The sequence below is a fragment of the Somniosus microcephalus genome, chromosome 4, assembly GCF_052327205.1.
Source record: "Somniosus microcephalus isolate GS21.2 chromosome 4, FLI_Smic_1.0, whole genome shotgun sequence".
Taxonomy (NCBI): domain Eukaryota; kingdom Metazoa; phylum Chordata; class Chondrichthyes; order Squaliformes; family Somniosidae; genus Somniosus; species Somniosus microcephalus.
In genome coordinates this window covers 256,198,292-256,217,586 of record NC_140990.1, presented here as the reverse complement: position 1 = coordinate 256,217,586, position 19,295 = coordinate 256,198,292, and the positions used below count along the sequence as shown (strand labels likewise).

At 43.3% G+C, this 19,295-nt stretch overlaps 1 protein-coding gene and 1 pseudogene across 9 annotated transcripts in view; one reads left to right on the top strand and one right to left on the bottom strand.

Annotated features, from left to right (window-relative positions):
* LOC147120403 (uncharacterized) overlaps window positions 1–12,215 on the bottom strand; it is a 32,696-nt pseudogene extending 20,481 nt beyond the window's left edge.
* Window positions 1–19,295, top strand: part of kalrna (kalirin RhoGEF kinase a) — a 1,017,450-nt gene that overhangs the window by 807,812 nt on the left and 190,343 nt on the right. For all 9 annotated transcript variants that reach the window (XM_085986273.1, XM_085986275.1, XM_085986274.1 and 6 more), the window contains 2 exons: window positions 12,443–12,726; window positions 14,156–14,308. In XM_085986273.1, coding sequence (XP_085842399.1) covers window positions 12,443–12,726; window positions 14,156–14,308 — 437 coding nt within the window. The remainder of the gene's footprint in view (window positions 1–12,442; window positions 12,727–14,155; window positions 14,309–19,295) is intronic.

Below are 19,295 nucleotides of genomic sequence, written 5' to 3'. Positions count from 1 at the left end.
TGCCGCGCGACGTGTCTTCCAGCAGGGTGATGAGGGTGGATGCCTCTCTTCGACGCCCGTTCTGTGGACGAAGCCGCCGTGGATATAAACTGCCGCAGGGTAAGAATCGGACTCGTCGCCACTGTTAAGTCTGTGTGTTCTAGTTGTATTTAAGATTAATTACTGACACAGACTACAAGAATAACGTTTCAACAGGTCTTTACTAGTTGGAGGTCAGGGCTATACAAACAGCAATATCACTACACAGCACTTATATACCGGTGGTCACCACCGGTATTACGTATACAGCAGCCAGAGAAAGTAGTACATCTCTTAAGGTGGAACAGGCTTAAGTTCTCTTAAGGTGGAACAGGTTACATACACCACACCTTCCATATGTACTGTTCCCTCTGGGATATACTAGTACTTCCAGCACTCTGACTGCCAGCTGCCTTTCCCTTGGCATTTCCTCGTGCAATTGTAACAGATGCAACATTTGTTTCTTTACCTCTTCCAACACCAATGTCTAGGGCCCTAAACATCTTTCCTTGCGAGAGAGCTATTTACAAGTTCTTCCTCCAATCTAGTATACTGTAAGAAGTCACACAACACCAGGTTATAGTCCAACAGCTTTATTTGAAATCACAAGCTTTTGGAGCGTTGCTCCTTCTTCAGGTGAAGTGGAGAAATGCATAAAGACACAGCTTATATAGTCAGAGAATCATGTCAGATGTTTACAGGTAACCTTTCCAACTGCCATTTATCACACCTCGGCAGAGAGATAATCACAGCAGTCAAAGGTGTGAATGGTGTCCAAACAGGTCAGTCAGGGAAACATTACATCAAAGAACAATGAGGTGGGGTCACAAGGGGTCAAATATTGCAGATGCTGGGGTCTGTATGAAAAACAAAAAAACAGACAAAAAACATTTTTTTTGGCTGGAAATCACAGCAGGTCCGGCCGCATCTGTGTAGAGAGAACAAGCCAATGTCGACTCGAGTCTGGATGACCCTGCATCAGGTGGGGTTCATGTCACGCTACATGTAACCCCACCTGATGCAGGGTCATCCAGACTCGAGTCGACATTGGCTTGTTCTCTCTACACAGATGTGGCCGGACCTGCTGTGATTTCCAGCCAAAGAAAATGTTTTTTGTCTGTTTTTTTGTTTTTCATACAGACCCCAGCATCTGCAATATTTGACCCCTTGTGACCCCACCTCATTGTTCTTTGATGAAATGTTTCCCTGACTGACCTGTTTGGACACCATTCACACCTTTGACTGCTGTGATTATCTCTCTGCCGAGGTGTGATAAATGGCAGTTGGAAAGGTTACCTGTAAACATCTGACATGATTCTCTGACTATATAAGCTGTGTCTTTATGCATTTCTCCACTTCACCTGAAGAAGGAGCAGCGCTCCGAAAGCTTGTGATTTCAAATAAAGCTGTTGGACTATAACCTGGTGTTGTGTGACTTCTTACATTTGTCCACCCCAGTCCAACTCCGGCATCTCCACACCATAGTATACTGTATTCACTGGTCATAATTGGCGACACCAAATACTGATTGGATGATTGCTTTGCCAAGCACCTCTATTCTGTCCACAAGTGTGATCGTGACCTCCTTGTTGGTCACTGCTTCATCTTGCTATCTTATTGCCAATAAAAATCTTTAAAAAAAACTTAGCATTGCTGTCCTTTCAAAGATCGCTGATTAGGCTGCTTCACACCTAGCACCAATGAATGAAGCGTGTGTGGCCCATACTGTAGTGTATGTAACCTGTACCACCTTAAGAGACTACCTTAAGGTGATGAACTACTTTCTGATGGCTCCTGTATATTGTAGTACCGGTGGTGACCACACCGGTATATAAACCCTGTGGAGCAGTTTGTATTTCAGTTCAGCCCTGACCCTCAATTACTAAAGACCTGTTTAAGTATTCTGTTGCCTGTGTCCAGTTATTCAGCATAACTACATTTGGAAAACACAGACTCAACACATACACCACCCCCATCTTTGCCTGAAAATTGCGCCAGGGTCCTAAGTAGGTCATAGGACCTCAGTTTGCATGCCTCAATCAGGCGCTCGCCTGAAACAGGTGGGCCCACCGGCTGCTCATTTTCAGTAGCAGCTGAAAATGGCGGCAGGCATTTCAGGAGCAGGAATGTGCAGTTACTACCCTGTTCCTGCATGGTGGGGGCACTCAATATTGGATCCAGGATGTTGTAAGAGCAATCGGAATGCTTTTTCAACGTTTACCTCAAAGGAAGAGCTGAAAATGAGACCAACCTTTAAGCCTGTCAACTCCTTACTCCAATAACTAAACTGTTGAGGCATGGGCTCAACTTACTGTTGCACCTAAATTACCTGTTTTGCAATTTATGAAGTGTTGGCCCCCTCCAAACAAAACCTTTTCTGTGTTTTATGTTGCAAGACCACTTCTACTTGAAGTACCTCTGCAAAATGCTGGTGTGCTGGAATGCAACCATTTACATTATAGGGCAAAATTTGCAGCATCAGCAAATACAGGGAAAAAACTATATTTGTGCCTGTGTAGTTGTTGAAAAGTCACAATCGTGGCTTTAAATGTTTTGGTTGTGGGACTTTGTTGATATCACATTGCCAGCTTGTATTGACAGGCTGAGTGTGCAGCCACCAGTGGGTAGGTAAGGTGCTGGCCTCTAATACGATTGCACGTGCATGTTTTTCAGCCGCAAAACAGGCATCTGAACATCCAATATGGCGGGCGGGGTTCAAACACTCATTACACACTGGAAGTACGCTGTCCGCCATATTGGTAAAGGCAGAAAAAGAGATGTCCAGGGCCTGCACCCGAAACAGCCATTAGGCCCTTTGCATATCCAGACTTCTGCAAAATTAGGCTGCCCTTTATTCAGCTGGTGTCAGGCCAGCTATGTTCAGGAAAACATGGTTAACATGCGGCCTAACCAGCGGTCATTAAAGGGATAGTTGGAGGCACCACCATAAAGGTAAGTTGTTTTTAAAAATTACCCAAATGTGGAACTGGGAGGAGCAGGATCACTTCTTCTGGGTCCACTGGAGTGCCGAAGACCATTGCCAGCTCTGCCCCCTCCTGATTGCTTCCCCCTCCTTTTCCCAATCGCCCCACCCCGTGTCTCTGCTAGGGCCTACCTCAGGGTCGCAGCCTGCGATACAGCAGCTCAAAATTGAAATCCTCTTCGCCGGTCTTATGTAAATGAGGCCTGAGGTCCAGTTTTGGGTGTGCCTCAGGCCTACCCATTCCAGCACAGGGATCATTCCCTGCACCCAGTTTGCGCCAGCATGAACCAATTTTTAGACCGCTTTGTTTGTCGCTTTTGGCCAGGGAAGTCAAACACTTCCTGAAGTGATACCCTATCTTGCCTTAGACACTAACTCTACCTCATTATTGTTACCATGCTGCCACCAGGCTTAGTTCTGCTCCCAGTGTTGGGACTGTATTAAAAATGTATCCAAAGTTATTACTATTCCTAATTCATTATAGGGAAATATGTTACAACAGTAAACTACACTTTAAAATCACATAATTGGCTGTGAAGCTTTTTGGGACGTCCTGAGGACGTGAAAGGTGCTGTATAATGCAAGCTTTTCTTTCCTACGGTGTCATCAATAATTCAAATTTGTTAATTCACATGTGCTGTTTTTCCTTCAAAGGGTTATACTTGATAATACAAATGTTAGCAAAAACAAGAGTCAGTAATCTTTATACAGCATGATGCGCACAAGCAATTTGGGATGTGTTTTTGCACTGGGGTAGTTGGCTCACAATTGCAGTGATCAAACTTTTGGCTGTTGGTCTGCAATTGTTCTGATCACAACCAGATTGCTCTCAAATGTTACTCATGCAGCAAGAGTTTGTATTAAAACGCTGAACTCTTTTCCCTAAACACAGACTGAGATCATCTGTCATATGTTATTGCGACAGGAGACAAGCTTTGAAGAATTAAAATATTTTTTACCAACATTATTACCAGTTACACAGCAGTATTGAGTTTACATTACTGGAAAGTGCAGCTTTCATTCTGGTATTAAAATGCCTGAGAGAGAGATTAAAATTATAACGTCCTTTTCAGGCATCTTTGTTCTATTCACGAATAGCGACGGTACTTTTGCAAGCTGCAATTGTGCGAAGCAGGGTGGTCCTGTTAAAGAACTGCTATGTAGAAAAGGGTCAAATTACTTGGATTGATTCATCTGAACACAAGATTTATCCTTGAAGAGAAATGCTGATTCTTCCTCTGTGTATAAGTTAAGTTTCAAAATTGGATGGTTTACAGCAGTGAATTTTCCAGAAAGAAAATAATATGTGAGCTGAAAGATCTTTCATCTTTAGAAAATTAGCAGCAGGGTGTAAGATCACTGAATAATCTCTTGGGTCAACAATTGTAGTTATTGAAACATTGAATATGGAAGAGTAGAAGCTTGAAGTTTGTTTGAAGGAGTGCTTTGATTTAATATGTGTAGCTCTTCCTGGTACTTCATCTAGACACTAACTATTCAATTCTGGGAGCATCACACCCAAAGTTGTTCCTGTCCTTCCCTAAAATCTAATAAGCAACAATATCTGATTTGTGCTGCACAGTTCTGAATGATGGCCCCTTCAGCTTTTATTGCCAATGAAGTTGGAGAAAGTGTAGGTTTGCACATTGGTATGCCTCTCAATGCCATCCTTATGGTGGAAGAGGAGGAACTCGCTACCACAAGGAGTAGTTGAGGTGAGTAGCATAGATGTATTTAAGGGGAAGCTAGACAAACATATGAGGGAGGAAGGAATAGAAGGATATGTTGATGGGGTTAGATGAAGAAGGGTGAGAGGAGGCTCGTGTGGAGCTTAAATACTGGCATGGACCTGTTGGGCCGAATGGCCTGTTTCTGCGCTGTAAATACTATGTAAAACAATATTCAATTCAATTTTATTTGTCATATATGCAGCAGACGTGTGTACTGCACAATGAAATGTTGATTTTTACGAGTCCTCCCAACATTGGAATAAATATGGCATAACAATGATAAAATACTAATAGAAATACAGTAATAATAAATAAAACAACAGTAATAATAAATTATACATTCATGAGCCTTATGACCTGGGGGTAGAAGCTGTTTCGAAACCTACTGGTACGAGACCGTATGCTTCGGTATCTCTTACCGGACAGGAGCAAGGCGAAGAGGTTGTGGCTGGGGTGGCTCGCGTCTTTAATGATTCTCAGGGCCTTCCCCCGGCACCTCTCGGGGTAGCTATCCTGGACAGCAGGTAGTTTAATTCCTATAGTATGTTGTGCAGCTTTCACCACCATCTGTAGAGCCTTGCGGTCTGTGGCGGTGCAGTTGCCATACCAGGTAGTGATGCAGCCGGACAGGATACTCTCGATGGTGCACCGGTAGAAGTTGGTGAGAATCTGGGGGGCCATTCCAAATTTCTTCAGTCTCCTGAGGAAGAACAGGCGTTGGCATGCCTTCTTCCTGTAGCACACAAGGACGAGGCAAATAATTCAATTCAATTCAATTCAATTTTTATTTGTCATATATGCAGCAGACGTGTGTACTGCACAATGAAATGTTGATTTTTATGAGTCCTCCCAATAAGGCAGAAGACACCAGCTCACTAGGTACACCCCTCGACCATGTGCCTATCGGCAGCACAAGTCCTTCGAGGACCTCTCAGAGGAGCTCTGTGTTCAAAGGGTGTGATTGTCCAAGACAGCAATTGCACATCTGTATGACCATTAAGATGGAGAATGAAGTAGTTGACTCAGAGACTAGGGTCCTGAATTTAAATAAAGGAAACTACGATGGTATGAGGCGCGAGTTGAGTAGGATTGATTGGGGAATGTCACTCAAAGGGTTGACGGTGGATAGGCAATGGCAAACATTCAAAGACCGCATGGATGAACGACAGAATTTGTTCATCCCTGTTTGGCATAAAAATAAAACAAAAAAGGTGACTCAACCGTGGCTAACAAGGGAAATTAGGGATAGCATAAGATCCAAGGAGAGGACATATAAATTGGCCAGAAAAAGCAGTAAACCTGAGGATTGGGAATAGTTTAGGATTCAACAAAGGAGGACAAAGGGATTAATTAAGGGGAAAATAGAATATGAGAGTAAGCTTTCAGGGAACATAAAAACGGACTGTAAAAGCTTTTATAGATATGTGAAGAGAAAAAGATTGGTGAAGTCAAGCGTAGGTCCCTTGCAGTCAGAATCAGGGGAATTTATAATGGGGAACAAAGAAATGGCAGACCAATTAAATACATATTTTGGCTCTGCCTTCGCAAAGGAGGACACAAATAACCTCCCAGAGATGTCGGGGAACATAGGGTCTGATGAAAGGGAGGAACTGAAAGAAATCAGTATTTGTAGGGAAATGGTGTTAGGGAAATTGACGGGATTGAAGGCCGATAAATCCCCAGGGCCTGATAATCTACATCCTAGGGTACTTAAGGAAGTGGCCCTAGAAATAGTAGATGCATTGCTGATCATCTTCCAACATTCGATGGAATCTGGAACAGTACCCATGGATTGGAGGGTAGCTAATGTTACCCTACTATTCAAAAAAGGTGGTAGAGAGAAAACGGGGAATTACAGACCGGTAAGCCTGACATCGGTAGTGGGGAAAATGCTAGAGTCCACTATAAAAGATGTAATAGCAGAGCACTTGGAAAACAGTGACAGGATCGGACAGAGTCAGCATGGATTTACAAAACGTAAATCGTGCTTGACTAATCTACTGGAATTTTTTGAGGATGTCACTGGTAAAATAGATAAGGGAGAACCAGTGGATATGGTGTATTTGGACTTTCAAAAGGCTTTCGATAAGGTCCCGCATAAGAGATTAGCGTGTAAAGTTAAGACACATGGGATTGGGGGCAAGGTATTGACTTGGATAGAGAACTGGTTGGCAGATAGAAAGCAAGGAGTTGGAATAAACGGCTCTTTTTCCGAGTGGCAGGCAGTGACTAATGGGGTACCGCAGGGATCGGTCCTTGGACCCCAGCTATTCACAATATATATTAATGATCTAGACAAGGGAACTAGATGTAATATCTCCAAGTTTGCAGACGACACAAAGCTGGGTGGGCATGTGTGCTGTGAGGAGGATGCCGAGAAACTCCAGGATGATTTGGACAGGTTGGGTGATTGGGCAGAAGCATGGCAGGTGCAATATAACGTGGATAAATGTGAGGTTATCCACTTTGGTGTCAAAAACAGGAAGGCAGATTATTATCTGAATGGCAATAGATTGGGAGAAGGGGATGTGCAACGAGACCTGGGTGTCCTTGTGCACCAGTCGCTGAAGGTAAGCATGCAGGTGCAGCAGGCGGTTAAGAAGGCAAATGGTATGTTGGCCTTCGTAGCGAGAGGGTTTGAGTACAGGAACAAGGATGTCTTGCTGCCATTGTACAGGGCCTTGGTGAGACCACATCTTGAGTATTGTGTGTAGTTTTGGTCGCCTTATCTGAGGAAGGATGTTCTTGCCATGGAAGGAGTTCAGCGAAGATTCACCAGGCTGATACCTGGGATGGCAGGAATGACGTATGAGGAGAGATTGGGTCGATTGGGCTTGTACTCGCTGGAGTTTAGAAGAATGAGAGGGGATCTCATTGAAAATTATAAAATTCTGACAGGACTGGACAGACTAGATGCAGGAAGGATGTTCCCGATAGTCGGGGAGTCCAGAACCAGGGGTCACAGTCTAAGGATAAGGAGTAAGCCATTTAGGACAGAAATGAGGAGGAATTTCTTCACCCAGAGAGTGGTGAACCTGTGGAATTCTCTACCACAGAAGGCAGTAGAGGCCAATTCATTAAATATATTCAAGAAGGAGTTGGATATATTTCTTAAGGCTAAAGGGATCAAGGGGTATGGGGAGAAAGCAGGGACAGCGTACTGAATTTGGATGATCAGCCATGATCGCATTGAATGGCGGAGCAGGCTCGAGGGGCCGAATGGCCTACTTATGCTCCTATCTTTTATGTTTCGATGTTTCTATGACCATCGCAACGATCTCCAGTCTCGCTCCACTGCCAGAACAGCTCTGTCTGTCATTATGAAAGTGACCACTGTTCTGAATTGTTTTGGCACCCAATCCTTTCATGTGCAACATCAGCCAAGGAGTGGCCATGATAGCCATTTGACAGGTCATAGATGTGCTCTTCAACAGAACTACAGAGCTCATCCACTTTGGCATAACAGGCAGGCAGCAGAGGGAGAGAGCCAAGGAGTTCTACCACATTGCTGAATTCCCCATAACGCAGGGCGTCACAGATGGTACACATGTAGCATTGAAAGCAGTAGCAGAATAGCTGCTAACATTCCTAAACAGGTAGGAGTTCCATTCACTAAATTTTCAGATGGTCTGTAGCGCCAACCAGAAGATCATGCGTATGAATGCCAGGCATGTAGGCACCTGCCAAGATGCTTTCATTCTATATCACTCAGCACCCCCTGACTCTTCCAGGAGGACAACTATGGCCAAGGATGGGCTCCTTGGGGACGAGGCATACACCCTACAACCATGACTCATGACTCCATTGAGGCAGCCTGGAATGCAGGCTAAGAGTGCATACAACCAGACCCATGGAACAACAAGACTTGTGGTGGAGTGGACCATAGGACTATTGAATGAAGAGCAGATTTCTCTGCCTGAACAAATCTGGTAAAATCCTGCAGTACATGCACCAAAGCGCTGCGAGGATCATTATGGCATACTGTGCTCTGTACAATTATGTACTGCAGGAAAGCCATCAATTCCACTTTGATATGTAGGAGTTGGTGTTGCCCAAAGAAAACTGCAGGCCTTAACAATTCTGGAGGCTGAACAGTCAGCAAGATAATCCCAGGCTACTGCTTGCACGGGCCATTCAATATCGGATTCTGTAGGAGATGTTAAACCACTGATCAGCTACAGCGGCATACCACACCATCACCTCCTTCTGTGCCAGTTGCCAAAAAAGCGATCTTCCTAGAAACCACTACCAACCTTAGCACATGACTGCTGAGCAGCCCTTGATGCCCAGCAGGACTGTGTCAGTATTCATCACCTGAGCATAAACAGCTACACCTGCTGAATGCTCCCTTCCCTGAATGACTTTAAGCCACAGGTAGCGAGCCTGCAGCTGCAAGTGGAGGGGAAGGTGGTCCGATCCCCGACCCCGGGGAGGGGTGGGGTGGCGATGGCTGGGAGGAAGCACTCCTGCTCCACAAGCAGTGCTGTAAGAGCACTTACCTTTTCCCCAAAGCTGTCCTCACCTCCCTTGAGCTGCTGGGTTTCCCACGGCCTGGGAAACCCAGCCGGCCAGGGTTAAACATGTAAAACAGGTTAAATGTGAGGCTCCCAGCCTCGTTATAATATTTAAATGGACAACCTGTCTCCTGGGAGTGGATTGGCTGCCCGCCCACTGTCCCGTCTCCGTTAAACCCAGAAATGGTCGGGTTTGAGTTAAAAAAAAATTTTAACATCTCACCTGACTTCAATGTTTTTGGGGTTTAAAATGACTCCCAATGAAGTACTCTTTTGAAGTGCAGTTACTGTTGTAATCTAGGAACACTTTTGCAATGGTGCAAGAACAGCGCAACAACGGTGCAATGGACATTGAGGAAATTCATGTCTTAGTTGCTGAAATCCAATATTCAAAATGGGTGCATGCAACTATGAAGAATTTAATACATTAGTTTGCTTTTTTTGGCATTGGACTTGATTCAGATGTGAAACTGGCTTGATTTGTTCAGTATCCTAGCAACATGATGCATAAAGCTATAATGCCCCAAGATACAATTTTAATTTGTTCAAGTATACTCAGTTTTCTGTTTCCGTCCCCCACCACAGACCAGCTTTTACTTTAAACTTGTGGCTTCCTTGATCTGCTAACAAAGGACATTTTGATCGAGGGGAGCACAGAAAGAAACGTCAACAATAACTGCACTTATTGTGTGGTTTTAAAAAGTACAAATAAAGAAACTGCTCAAAAGTTTTGAGAAACAATCATGTTTCAAATATCCTATTGGAATGCCACTAATGAAGTGCAGAAGCACAACTGAACCAGACCAAAAAAAGACAAGGAAACACAAGGAAGACATTAAATAGGAATTTATACAGAAATCTATTTGACCCCATTCATGTATAATTCTTGAGCACTGCAGTCTGGTGTAACAGTCGTGAGTAGCTCTCTGAAGCATTACTCTTCCAGCAGCTGTCCACAGAACAACTCCCATTCTTTTAAATTGGACACTCGTGTTAACCTCTAAAATCGTACCATTGAATACATATCTAGTTAATACTTTATTCAGTCTCCCTAGTAACAGGCCTAATTATTCAACCAGCCTCAACTGCAATAAAATTGTTTAATACTTTTTTCTGTTACAGTTTAAAAACTCTCATCAGAATGTTGGGGTCCTGAACAAAATGTTGTTTAAGGTGCATTTTAAAATAATAATATAACCTTGTTTTTCTATACAGATTGACTTTGATGATGTCCGTTCTGGATAAAAAACAAAGAAAACACATTCTTTCCCTTAGTTATCCGTCTTATCCATCAGGATAACTAAGGGAAAGAAAATGTTCCAAGATTTTTTAATCAGCTTAAAATCTACAAGTTCATTTTATATTCTTCAAGAACAGCTTTTCAATAAACATTGCAATAAATATTGTGGCTTTTTTTTTACTTCTCTAGTTCTTTAACTGATTTGGGATAAGTCTTGGTATATTTCAGTCCATATATCATGAAAGTCTTTGTCAGAAATGTATCTGAGTTTTGTGTCCTGTCCACACATTCTATGTGTGAGATAGAAGCATCATGGGAGTTGTTGTTTTCACCCTGTTCCTCTAGAACTACAATTCGAAGGGTACACTGTGATACTCTGTGTTACATGACAAGCAGACAGAAAATTCCTGGTGCTGTGGTGCCTAACTGTTGTCCTCTGCATTCTGATACTAGCTCCCATGCCTGCTGCACGAGAAGCTTATTGGGTGCTGGCAATCAGTCCCGTAAATTGTGACTCTTCATTCCATCATGCCTTGCAGTACGGCTTGCTAGGCTGTAAAGCTGCCTTTCCTCGGTCTGTAACCAATATTCTTCACCGTTTTGCACAGTTATCAACTGCTTTAGCCTTCCCAGTGCTCGCTTAGCTGTTTAAATGCCTCCTAATTCCAGTTTCCAGCTGATTTATGATGAATATGAATTCCTCCATTTCACTGGCTGGGCCGCTTTGTAGGAGTTAAAACCTACTTTTTAGCCCACATACTGAAAACTGGAGAATTTGTGGTAAGCTGGTCTCTTTGTAACCATCAAAAATTAAATGTAACCTTGTAGGAATGGTCAAATTCCTATCTAGAGATTGAGTTCGACGCAGGCAATCAATCAAAAAGGTTTTTAATGTCAAACTAACGAGTTTAAACAGATTGATGCAAGAGAACTATGAATACAGGTCTTAACAGGTCGGAGGCTCCACGAGGACTGCCTGGGCGGTCCCGTGGATGGCGTCATGACATCATCACATTTTTCCCGCGTTTGGGTGATCACGTGATTAGCGGCATGATGTCATCGCGTTTGCCCGCGCTCTTAAAGGGACCGTGCACTGTACATGCAAACAGTATATACAATAGTACAGATTTAGTCTGTAGCTAACACATCGTTAAAGGGAATTATGTACAGTTGTTCAGAGTCCCTCAGTGGCTCTGCCACAACCTTCAGTTAACCCTCTAATAGTGCATGAACAGGGATGGATCGGATGGATTGCCAGATGCCCAGGAGCTCCTGGTGCAGCAGGCATGGGAGCTGTCGTCAACCCAAGGAGGTCTGGGGCCTCCACAATCTCAACAGGCTGCCAGTGAAAGTCTGCCACAAGCCAACACACTTAGAGGGGAATCACTTAGGACTAGTAGGTTATACATTGTAAATATAAATTCAAACTACTTATTGCAGATAGATTTGGCCTACCATTGTTTGGCATGCAACAGTGATTTAATTTCAGAAAATTGCATTAAACCTCTCAGTTTTGATTTTTATTTTGCCCCTCTTTTTTGTTCTTGACCTCCTCTTCTCCCCTCCCCCCCCCCCTTCCTCCTTAGCCAACTGTACCATTCTGCAGGTTTAAGGGTGGGTAAACTGGACCTTCTGTAGCAAGAAGTAAGAGTGGGAGTCTCCCTAAATGACTGTCCCATATTTTTTCCTTTCCAATGGGAAAGTGCTTGGCCCTTCTCATTGCATCCCATGGCTAAGACCAAGAACTTGCGATGTGGTGAGTTACAGACACGATCGCCTAGTTTATTATCTCCAAATGTATGTACCTATCAGTTTAGGTTGTAAAAAAAGTGGATGTGCACAATACAACCAATAATCTCATTAGGATGTCTAGAAAGTGGAGCATACAGAACAAGGTTACATTAATGAATTCTGATCTAAGGTTGCTAAAATAATTTTTTATCCATTCTGTTTCTAGAAACGTATTCACCAAATGACAATGGAGCTAAGTCTGAATCTGTTTCAAGCCTTCAGCCTCAGCCTTCGTTAAGTTCCATGCAGAATTCCCCAGGACCCAAACGTTCAGGAAACACGCTGAAGAAATGGCTGACTAGCCCTGTCCGTAGACTCAGCAGTGGCAAGGCTGATAACAGGAAGATTGTCAAGCAGAAAAGAGGCAGGAATGGCAAGACAAGTGTAGATCCAGCATCACCCAAAACAGGGGAGAATGAAAATGCACCTCAGGAGGACAGTGCAGATGAGGTATGTTGTTGTTTTTGTACAGCTCCACAGTCTGGGTGGTTTTTTAGGGGGTATAATCTTATTTCCAGCCCTGAAATAAAACAAAGATATTGTGAGCCGAGTCTATACTTAAACTGGTACGTGGATGATGAACTTCCTGTTAGCTCAGTTGCTAAGTATACTGCCCAATGTGGAACTGAGCAATAGAAACCAAGAATTCCCCAGGTTCAATTCCTGCTCTGTTTCTGAGTTCATTGATCTCAGCGGGAACGGTGGTAGGGTGCTACTTTCGGTCTCAGCTAGGCTAGGGAGGGGAAAAATTGATCAGGGTCTCAGCTCCCAATTGCTATCAAGTAAACCTTACTAGTATGTGTCATTGCGGGGGGTGGGCAGGGGGGGGGGGGCAGGTGTGGGGTGGGCAAGAGTGACAGGTTTGGGTTCAGCTGCAATGTCCCCTGACACTTGCTGTCCAAGGTCACACATGAAGAATGGCAGTTTGGGTGAGTTATTGCAGGGCTCCTGGTGCCTGTAGAATGGTACTCAGAACATGAGTACAGGTACTTATCCTTAGCAGGATAAGAGGAGGAAAAACATTATAGCCCGTATTTTCCGATCGGGGGCTTCCTGCGTGTGGAGGCCTCCGATTTGGAAAAAATCTACAGACTTACCTGAGGGCTCCCAAGGTGCGTATACTTCCGTTCCTGGGCGTCTCCAACTCGAAATGCGCAGGGCTCACATATCCCAGAGGCGCATGCAGTTCACAAGCGTCCCTGGGATCACGTGGGCCATGGGGAGCCAATCAAAGAAGGGAATCTCCCTTCATACACTTGACGGATAGACCTGTCAAATATATGAATGGAGATCACCCCAAAAACACTAAAACATTAAATACATTTTTAAAAAAACATCACATTTTTAAAATGAGTTGAAATTACAATAACTTAAATATTTTAAACAAAAATTAAATTTTTTGAAAAAATAATTAAAGTTTTTTACGGGGCTAAAAATAAACTTACTTTTTTTAAAAGTATTTTTAAATGATAAATGAGTGAATTAAAAAAAAAAAAAAAATTTTCAACTCTTATGCTGGTAAAAGCAAGCCTTACGCCTGCTTTTACCAGGCATAGGTATTCTAAGGGTTTTCTGCGGGCAGAGGCTCTCCAGAAAGCGGAACTATCTGCCCACAGAGGCCCTTCTCCAGGGCAGACATCCGATCTGTCGAGAGCATTCTTGACAGATCGGAAATGCCGGTTTTTCAGCATATGCGGCCCTATATACTTGTACTAAGATGAAAGCAGTGTTTATACTGACAAGAAACTGTTAAAAGAACGATCATACAATCTTATTCAAGGCTTTTTAATATCTCTTTTACAGGACTTTAAATCAACAATGATCTTTGGAATCTATGAAATATATATTGTTTGATCTTTTATGGAATTTCTCTTAACAGAAGGGAAGGAAAGATGAACCACCCAGTGGCACTTTATCCAAGTCTTCATCGGGAATGCAGAGTGGAGGAGAGGATGAGCCAGATGATGAGTCCCATACTCCTCTTCCTCCCCCGATGAAAATCATCGACAATGATCCTTCACCAGAGGATTGCGTATGTACCTCAACAGTCTAATATTGGCACATTCATGAATCAATTTGTCTTGGAGAATGTATCTCCAACATGAAAAATAAAATGGCACTTTGACACTTTCTCATTTTTACTCGCAACTGTGGTGATTTGGCTTCCCACATTGTGAAAGGTCGGGTGAACAAACTGGCGATTCTTTGTAATTTACACAGAATTGCTCTTTTTGTACTTGGCCAATAACTGCTTTTGTTTCACCCCTCCCAAAATGACGCAATCTGCTTCTATAAAATGGCTCGCCTAATAGCACAAATTAACACAACTCCTTATGCACAGGATTAGTGAATTAGGGTGTTAGTCATCATGATTATTTAACCCCAAAAGTATTGTGAAGAAACCATCTTAACTGTTACACTACTTGGCAAAATGAAATTGTTTGCAAAAGATCAGATGACGGGGTGAAATTGCTCTTGGGTGGCAGCTCAAAAACAATCGATAGCAAATTGAAAGCGCCTGTTACACACGGCCCGATTTTCTTGTCCAATGGTAAAGAAAATTGGGTGGGGTGTTAAATGGGCTGCTGATTCATTACTGCCCAAACCGATTTCACCCCAATGTGTTGATATAACACTCAAATTTAAACTAATTATCTTCTAGTTCATCCTCTGTGGTGAAGTAGGTCTTACAAAACCGAATATACTGTTTCAGAACTGGACTCAGCAAATTGTGGCTTCCACCCTTTTTCAGGCTGAGCACCCATAATGGGACAAGAAATCACAGATTTGGAAACATGGCTCTGCATGCAACTGCTTCATGCTGCATCTATATTGCTGCATCTCCGAAACATCGCAGCAGTGACGAATATTTTACTACTAGCAAACTTGGAGGGAAACCGTGCAACAATGGTGGTTCACATACATAAATCTTTGAAGGTGGCAGGACAAGTTTAATAAAGATGTTCAAAATTATGAGGGGTTTTGATAAAGTAGATAGGGAAGAAACTGTTTCCACTGGCAGGAGGGCACAGATTTAAAATAATTGTCAAAACTGCTAAGGGGGAGAGGAGGAGAATTTTTTTTACTCAGCAAGTTGTTATGATCTGCAATGCATTGCCGAAAAGGGCAGTGGAAACAGATTCAGTATTAACTTTCAAAAGGAAATGGATCTCTACTTAAAAAGGAAATATTTGCAAGGCTATGGGAAAGAGCAGGGGAGTGAGACTAATTGGTAGCTCTTTCAGAGAGCCAGCACAGGCTCGATGGGCCAAATGGCCTCCTTCTGTGCTGTTTGATTCTATGTGGGGGAATTTTAAAGCCAAAAAACAGGTGGGTTGGGGTCAAGTGGGAAGTTAAAGTGTTAAAAAATGGAATCCCGACCCCAACCTGTCTGCAACCTACCCACTTCCGGTTTTAAGGGAGGCAGGACGGGGGTGCGGACAGCCAACCCATTGCCAGGAGGCAGATTGCCAATTTAAATATTATTATAATGAGGCTGGCATGCCTCAGATTTAATCAGCATTTCAATTTAACTGTGGCTGGTCGGGTTTCTCAGGCCTCGGAGAAACCGCCAGCTAATGGAAGGCGAGGACTGCTGATTCAGGATGTAAGTGCCTTTACACTTACCTGCTGGAACCAGCACCCCAGCCTCACTCATCCCCCGCGATCGGAGACCCTCCCGAGGCCTCCGAAACACCCCCCACCCCACCGAGGCATCTGATCCCCCACACGAGGCCTCCAATTGCCTTCTCAGACTCCACCCCCCCTCCCAATACTCGGGCCCCGATCCTCTCTTTCCCGCCTGCCCCCCCCCCCCCCCCCCCCCGCCGCCACCCACCCACCCCCCAATCCTCCTCCGGCCCCAATGTTCCCCTCACCCCACCCCTGATGTTCCAGCTCCGATCCCTCCCTCCCTCATCACTGCGGCCTAGTGCCACAGGCCTATCCACCTGCAGCCAGCCCCTCCATCTGGCTGGCTGCTGGGGGTGGAAACAGAGCTTTGAAATGCTAATCAGGCTCTGCCATTAAATTCAGCAGGGCCTGCGGAAAACCCATTCTCCCGTGTTTCCCAACCACTTCCTTGCGTCCCCCCCCCGCCCCGCTGCCAACCTGTCTCCCGATTAAAATTCCGGCCTATGATTCAAATTCTTTTTGGGCGCAGAACAATATTTGATTAGATGACTGAAAATTAAATTCTTGCACCTCCTAGTGGTCAGATGGAGTGGCATTAACGGACATTTGGTAGCAAAGACTAAATGCATTTATTTTGAGGTTCATTCTGCATTATAGCCTTGTATTAGATTTTTTATACTAAGGTCTGAAAAGTCTTATTGTCACTTTGGAAGGTACAAGGGGATCTGTTACAATTGTTGATTTTTATCAGTATCTGGGGGTCATGGTGGGTGATCGGTTTAGCCTAGACACATTCTTTCCGGACCATGCAGAGAAGGGGCGAAGGGCACTACGGACTTTTATCAATGACAGAAAATTGCCAGTGCAGGTTAACCTTGTGGTTTATGGAATATGTACGGACAGTTCTCCTTCATGGTTCAGAACTCTAAGGCATGCAATAGAAAGGTTTTCCCTGGCCTATTGTTAGACCCAGGACCAAGCTGCAAGGTGGATTTAGGGCAAAAGGGAGATATGGGAGGCCTTTGGCCTACATTGATCTGTCACTGAATATCCTGGAGGGGCAGTCAGCCTCACAATGGGCACATCTCTTTGCTAAAGTCCTTCACTTTACGATCTGGATTAAGCAGTTAGTGACAAATAAGCCTGATATGATGCATCGGATTTGGATAGTTGGAACGCCATGGTCATTGGCATAGCATGAGCAGTCAGTCCTGTCTAGGTTCTTCCATTATTCCAAAGGCAAGATGTCACTCATAAAGTTGATGGGGAAAGTCTACAAATGGAGACAACAGATGCTGGAAGGCATTACCTGGAGGCTAGTTATGAGAACACAGGCTTGTATGTCAAGGGTTAAATAGGCAATTGAATGTAATTGGTGGGATTGGACTGTGATATTTAACATGCAGGTAACTCTTGTGTAGTAGCTTCACTAAGTTAGTACCTCATTCTAAGTTATGCCTGGTGTTGCTACTGGCATGCCTTGCTACACTCCTGATTGAACTAATGTTGATCTTCTGGCTGGATGAAGATGGAAGAATTAGGGATGTGTCAGGACAGGAGTTTACCGATTGTGGCGGTGTGCAATTTTGCAGCTGCTGATGGCCCACAACGCTTCGTAGGTGCCCAGTTTTGGGCTGCTGGCTCTGTTATTAGTGTAACCTGTTTAGCATGATGGTAGTACCACAATACACGATGGGTGCTGTCCTCCCTATGAAGGTGAGACTTTGTTTTTACAAGGACTGTACAGTGATCATTCCTACCAATGCCGCCATGGACAGACATGTCTCTTAACAGGTAGGTTCATAAGGACGAGGTCAAGCAGGTATTTCCTCATGTTGGTTGCCTCACAGCATGACACATGCCACTCTGACGTTTGTACCCATCAGGACTTGGGCTCCATGGTCAGTCGTGTTCCTTTTCTGGAACTCTGCTTTTTTGCTCATTGCCCGGCTCTGTCCCCAGCTTTATTATGCACATCCAAACCTGTAATTGACTTAGCCGTGGCATGCCTCTTGACTTCAGCCAGGCCTTAGCCTGCCTTCAAGCTTTTAGACCCAGCCTTATTCTAGTTTATTTATCCATAAAAAGGAAAAAAGTTTAAAAACATGAACTTTTTTTTAATTGACTAAAGTAATTTAATTTCATTAAAAGAATTAAATAATAGGCAGTGAAGGTGACTTTCTTTCTCTCCCTTTTCCTCAGTCGAGCAATTAGGATAATGCAGTTGATGGCAGAAGAGTGACTGGTATGGAGTTGAGAGAGACATAGACTGGAAGACAAATACAAGACAGAATAGGTAACAGAAATTGTTATTGAGCAGGAGAGAAACAGAATTACAGTTAAATGAAAAGTGAATGACAATTTTTTCCTGTATGTGAGCAACTCTATGGGAGATCAGCTAGTTCTACACAGCGTTGCTACACAACTTTGCGGAATATCACTTTTTTTCAAAACATAAACCACGTGTGGCTTAATGAAAAATCCAGCCTTTTTAATAACAATTTCATAATGTTCTCTATTATATCTCAATTAATTTACTGCAGAAGACAAGTTGATTGAAAAATACATATAATCGTGACATTTTACCATAACAATATTAATCTCTTCACATCATTGGTTCTGCACTAAGCTGTTAATGTAACTATTATAAGTGAATTATTGGCAAACAAGCAAGCTGACAAACTGCTTCATAGCTCAGCAATAATCCCATAATCCATTTTTAATCTGTACATACAGTAGCAGTTGAACTGCTCTGGCATTGCTTATAGAATTTTTTTTTAATTACTAGAGTTTATGGCTTGGAGTTTCCACTCGATTGCGCTGGTTTTTTCGGCGCAATTCCCCCGCTATCGGCGTAACCAGCGCAGAAGACCGCTGAATTTTAAGTGCAAATTGCATTCAGCACCAATAGAGTTTCCACCAACTTTTGCGCTAGTTTAAAAAACATTGAGCTAGAAGCTTGCCCTACCCACAAAACTGGCCACGCCCCCGGGTGAATTCATCACCATTGGGAGTTTCTGCAAATTGTGTTTGTTTGCAGGCCTTCGAGGAGGCTCCAAAAATTAAGCTGGAACTTTTGGGCAAAGGGACACTAATAGGTACGTTTTGAATTAATTTTTTTTTTAATTTATTAAGGAACTGACTACTGTACCCCAGTCTAACTAGAAAATAGTTTTGTATATTTTTTAAAAGTCATTTTCAGTCATTTAAAATCAGGTTACTCACAGGTGGTGGATTGACACTGATTTTAAAATGTTTATTTTTTTGTGATAAGCCCATTTTGAGCTGTATTAATCAGACTTTACCAAGTTAACACTCTTAAATATATCAAGGAATATTTTTTTAAGTAATTTTAATTACGTTTTAAAATGCTGCCCAATTGTGCT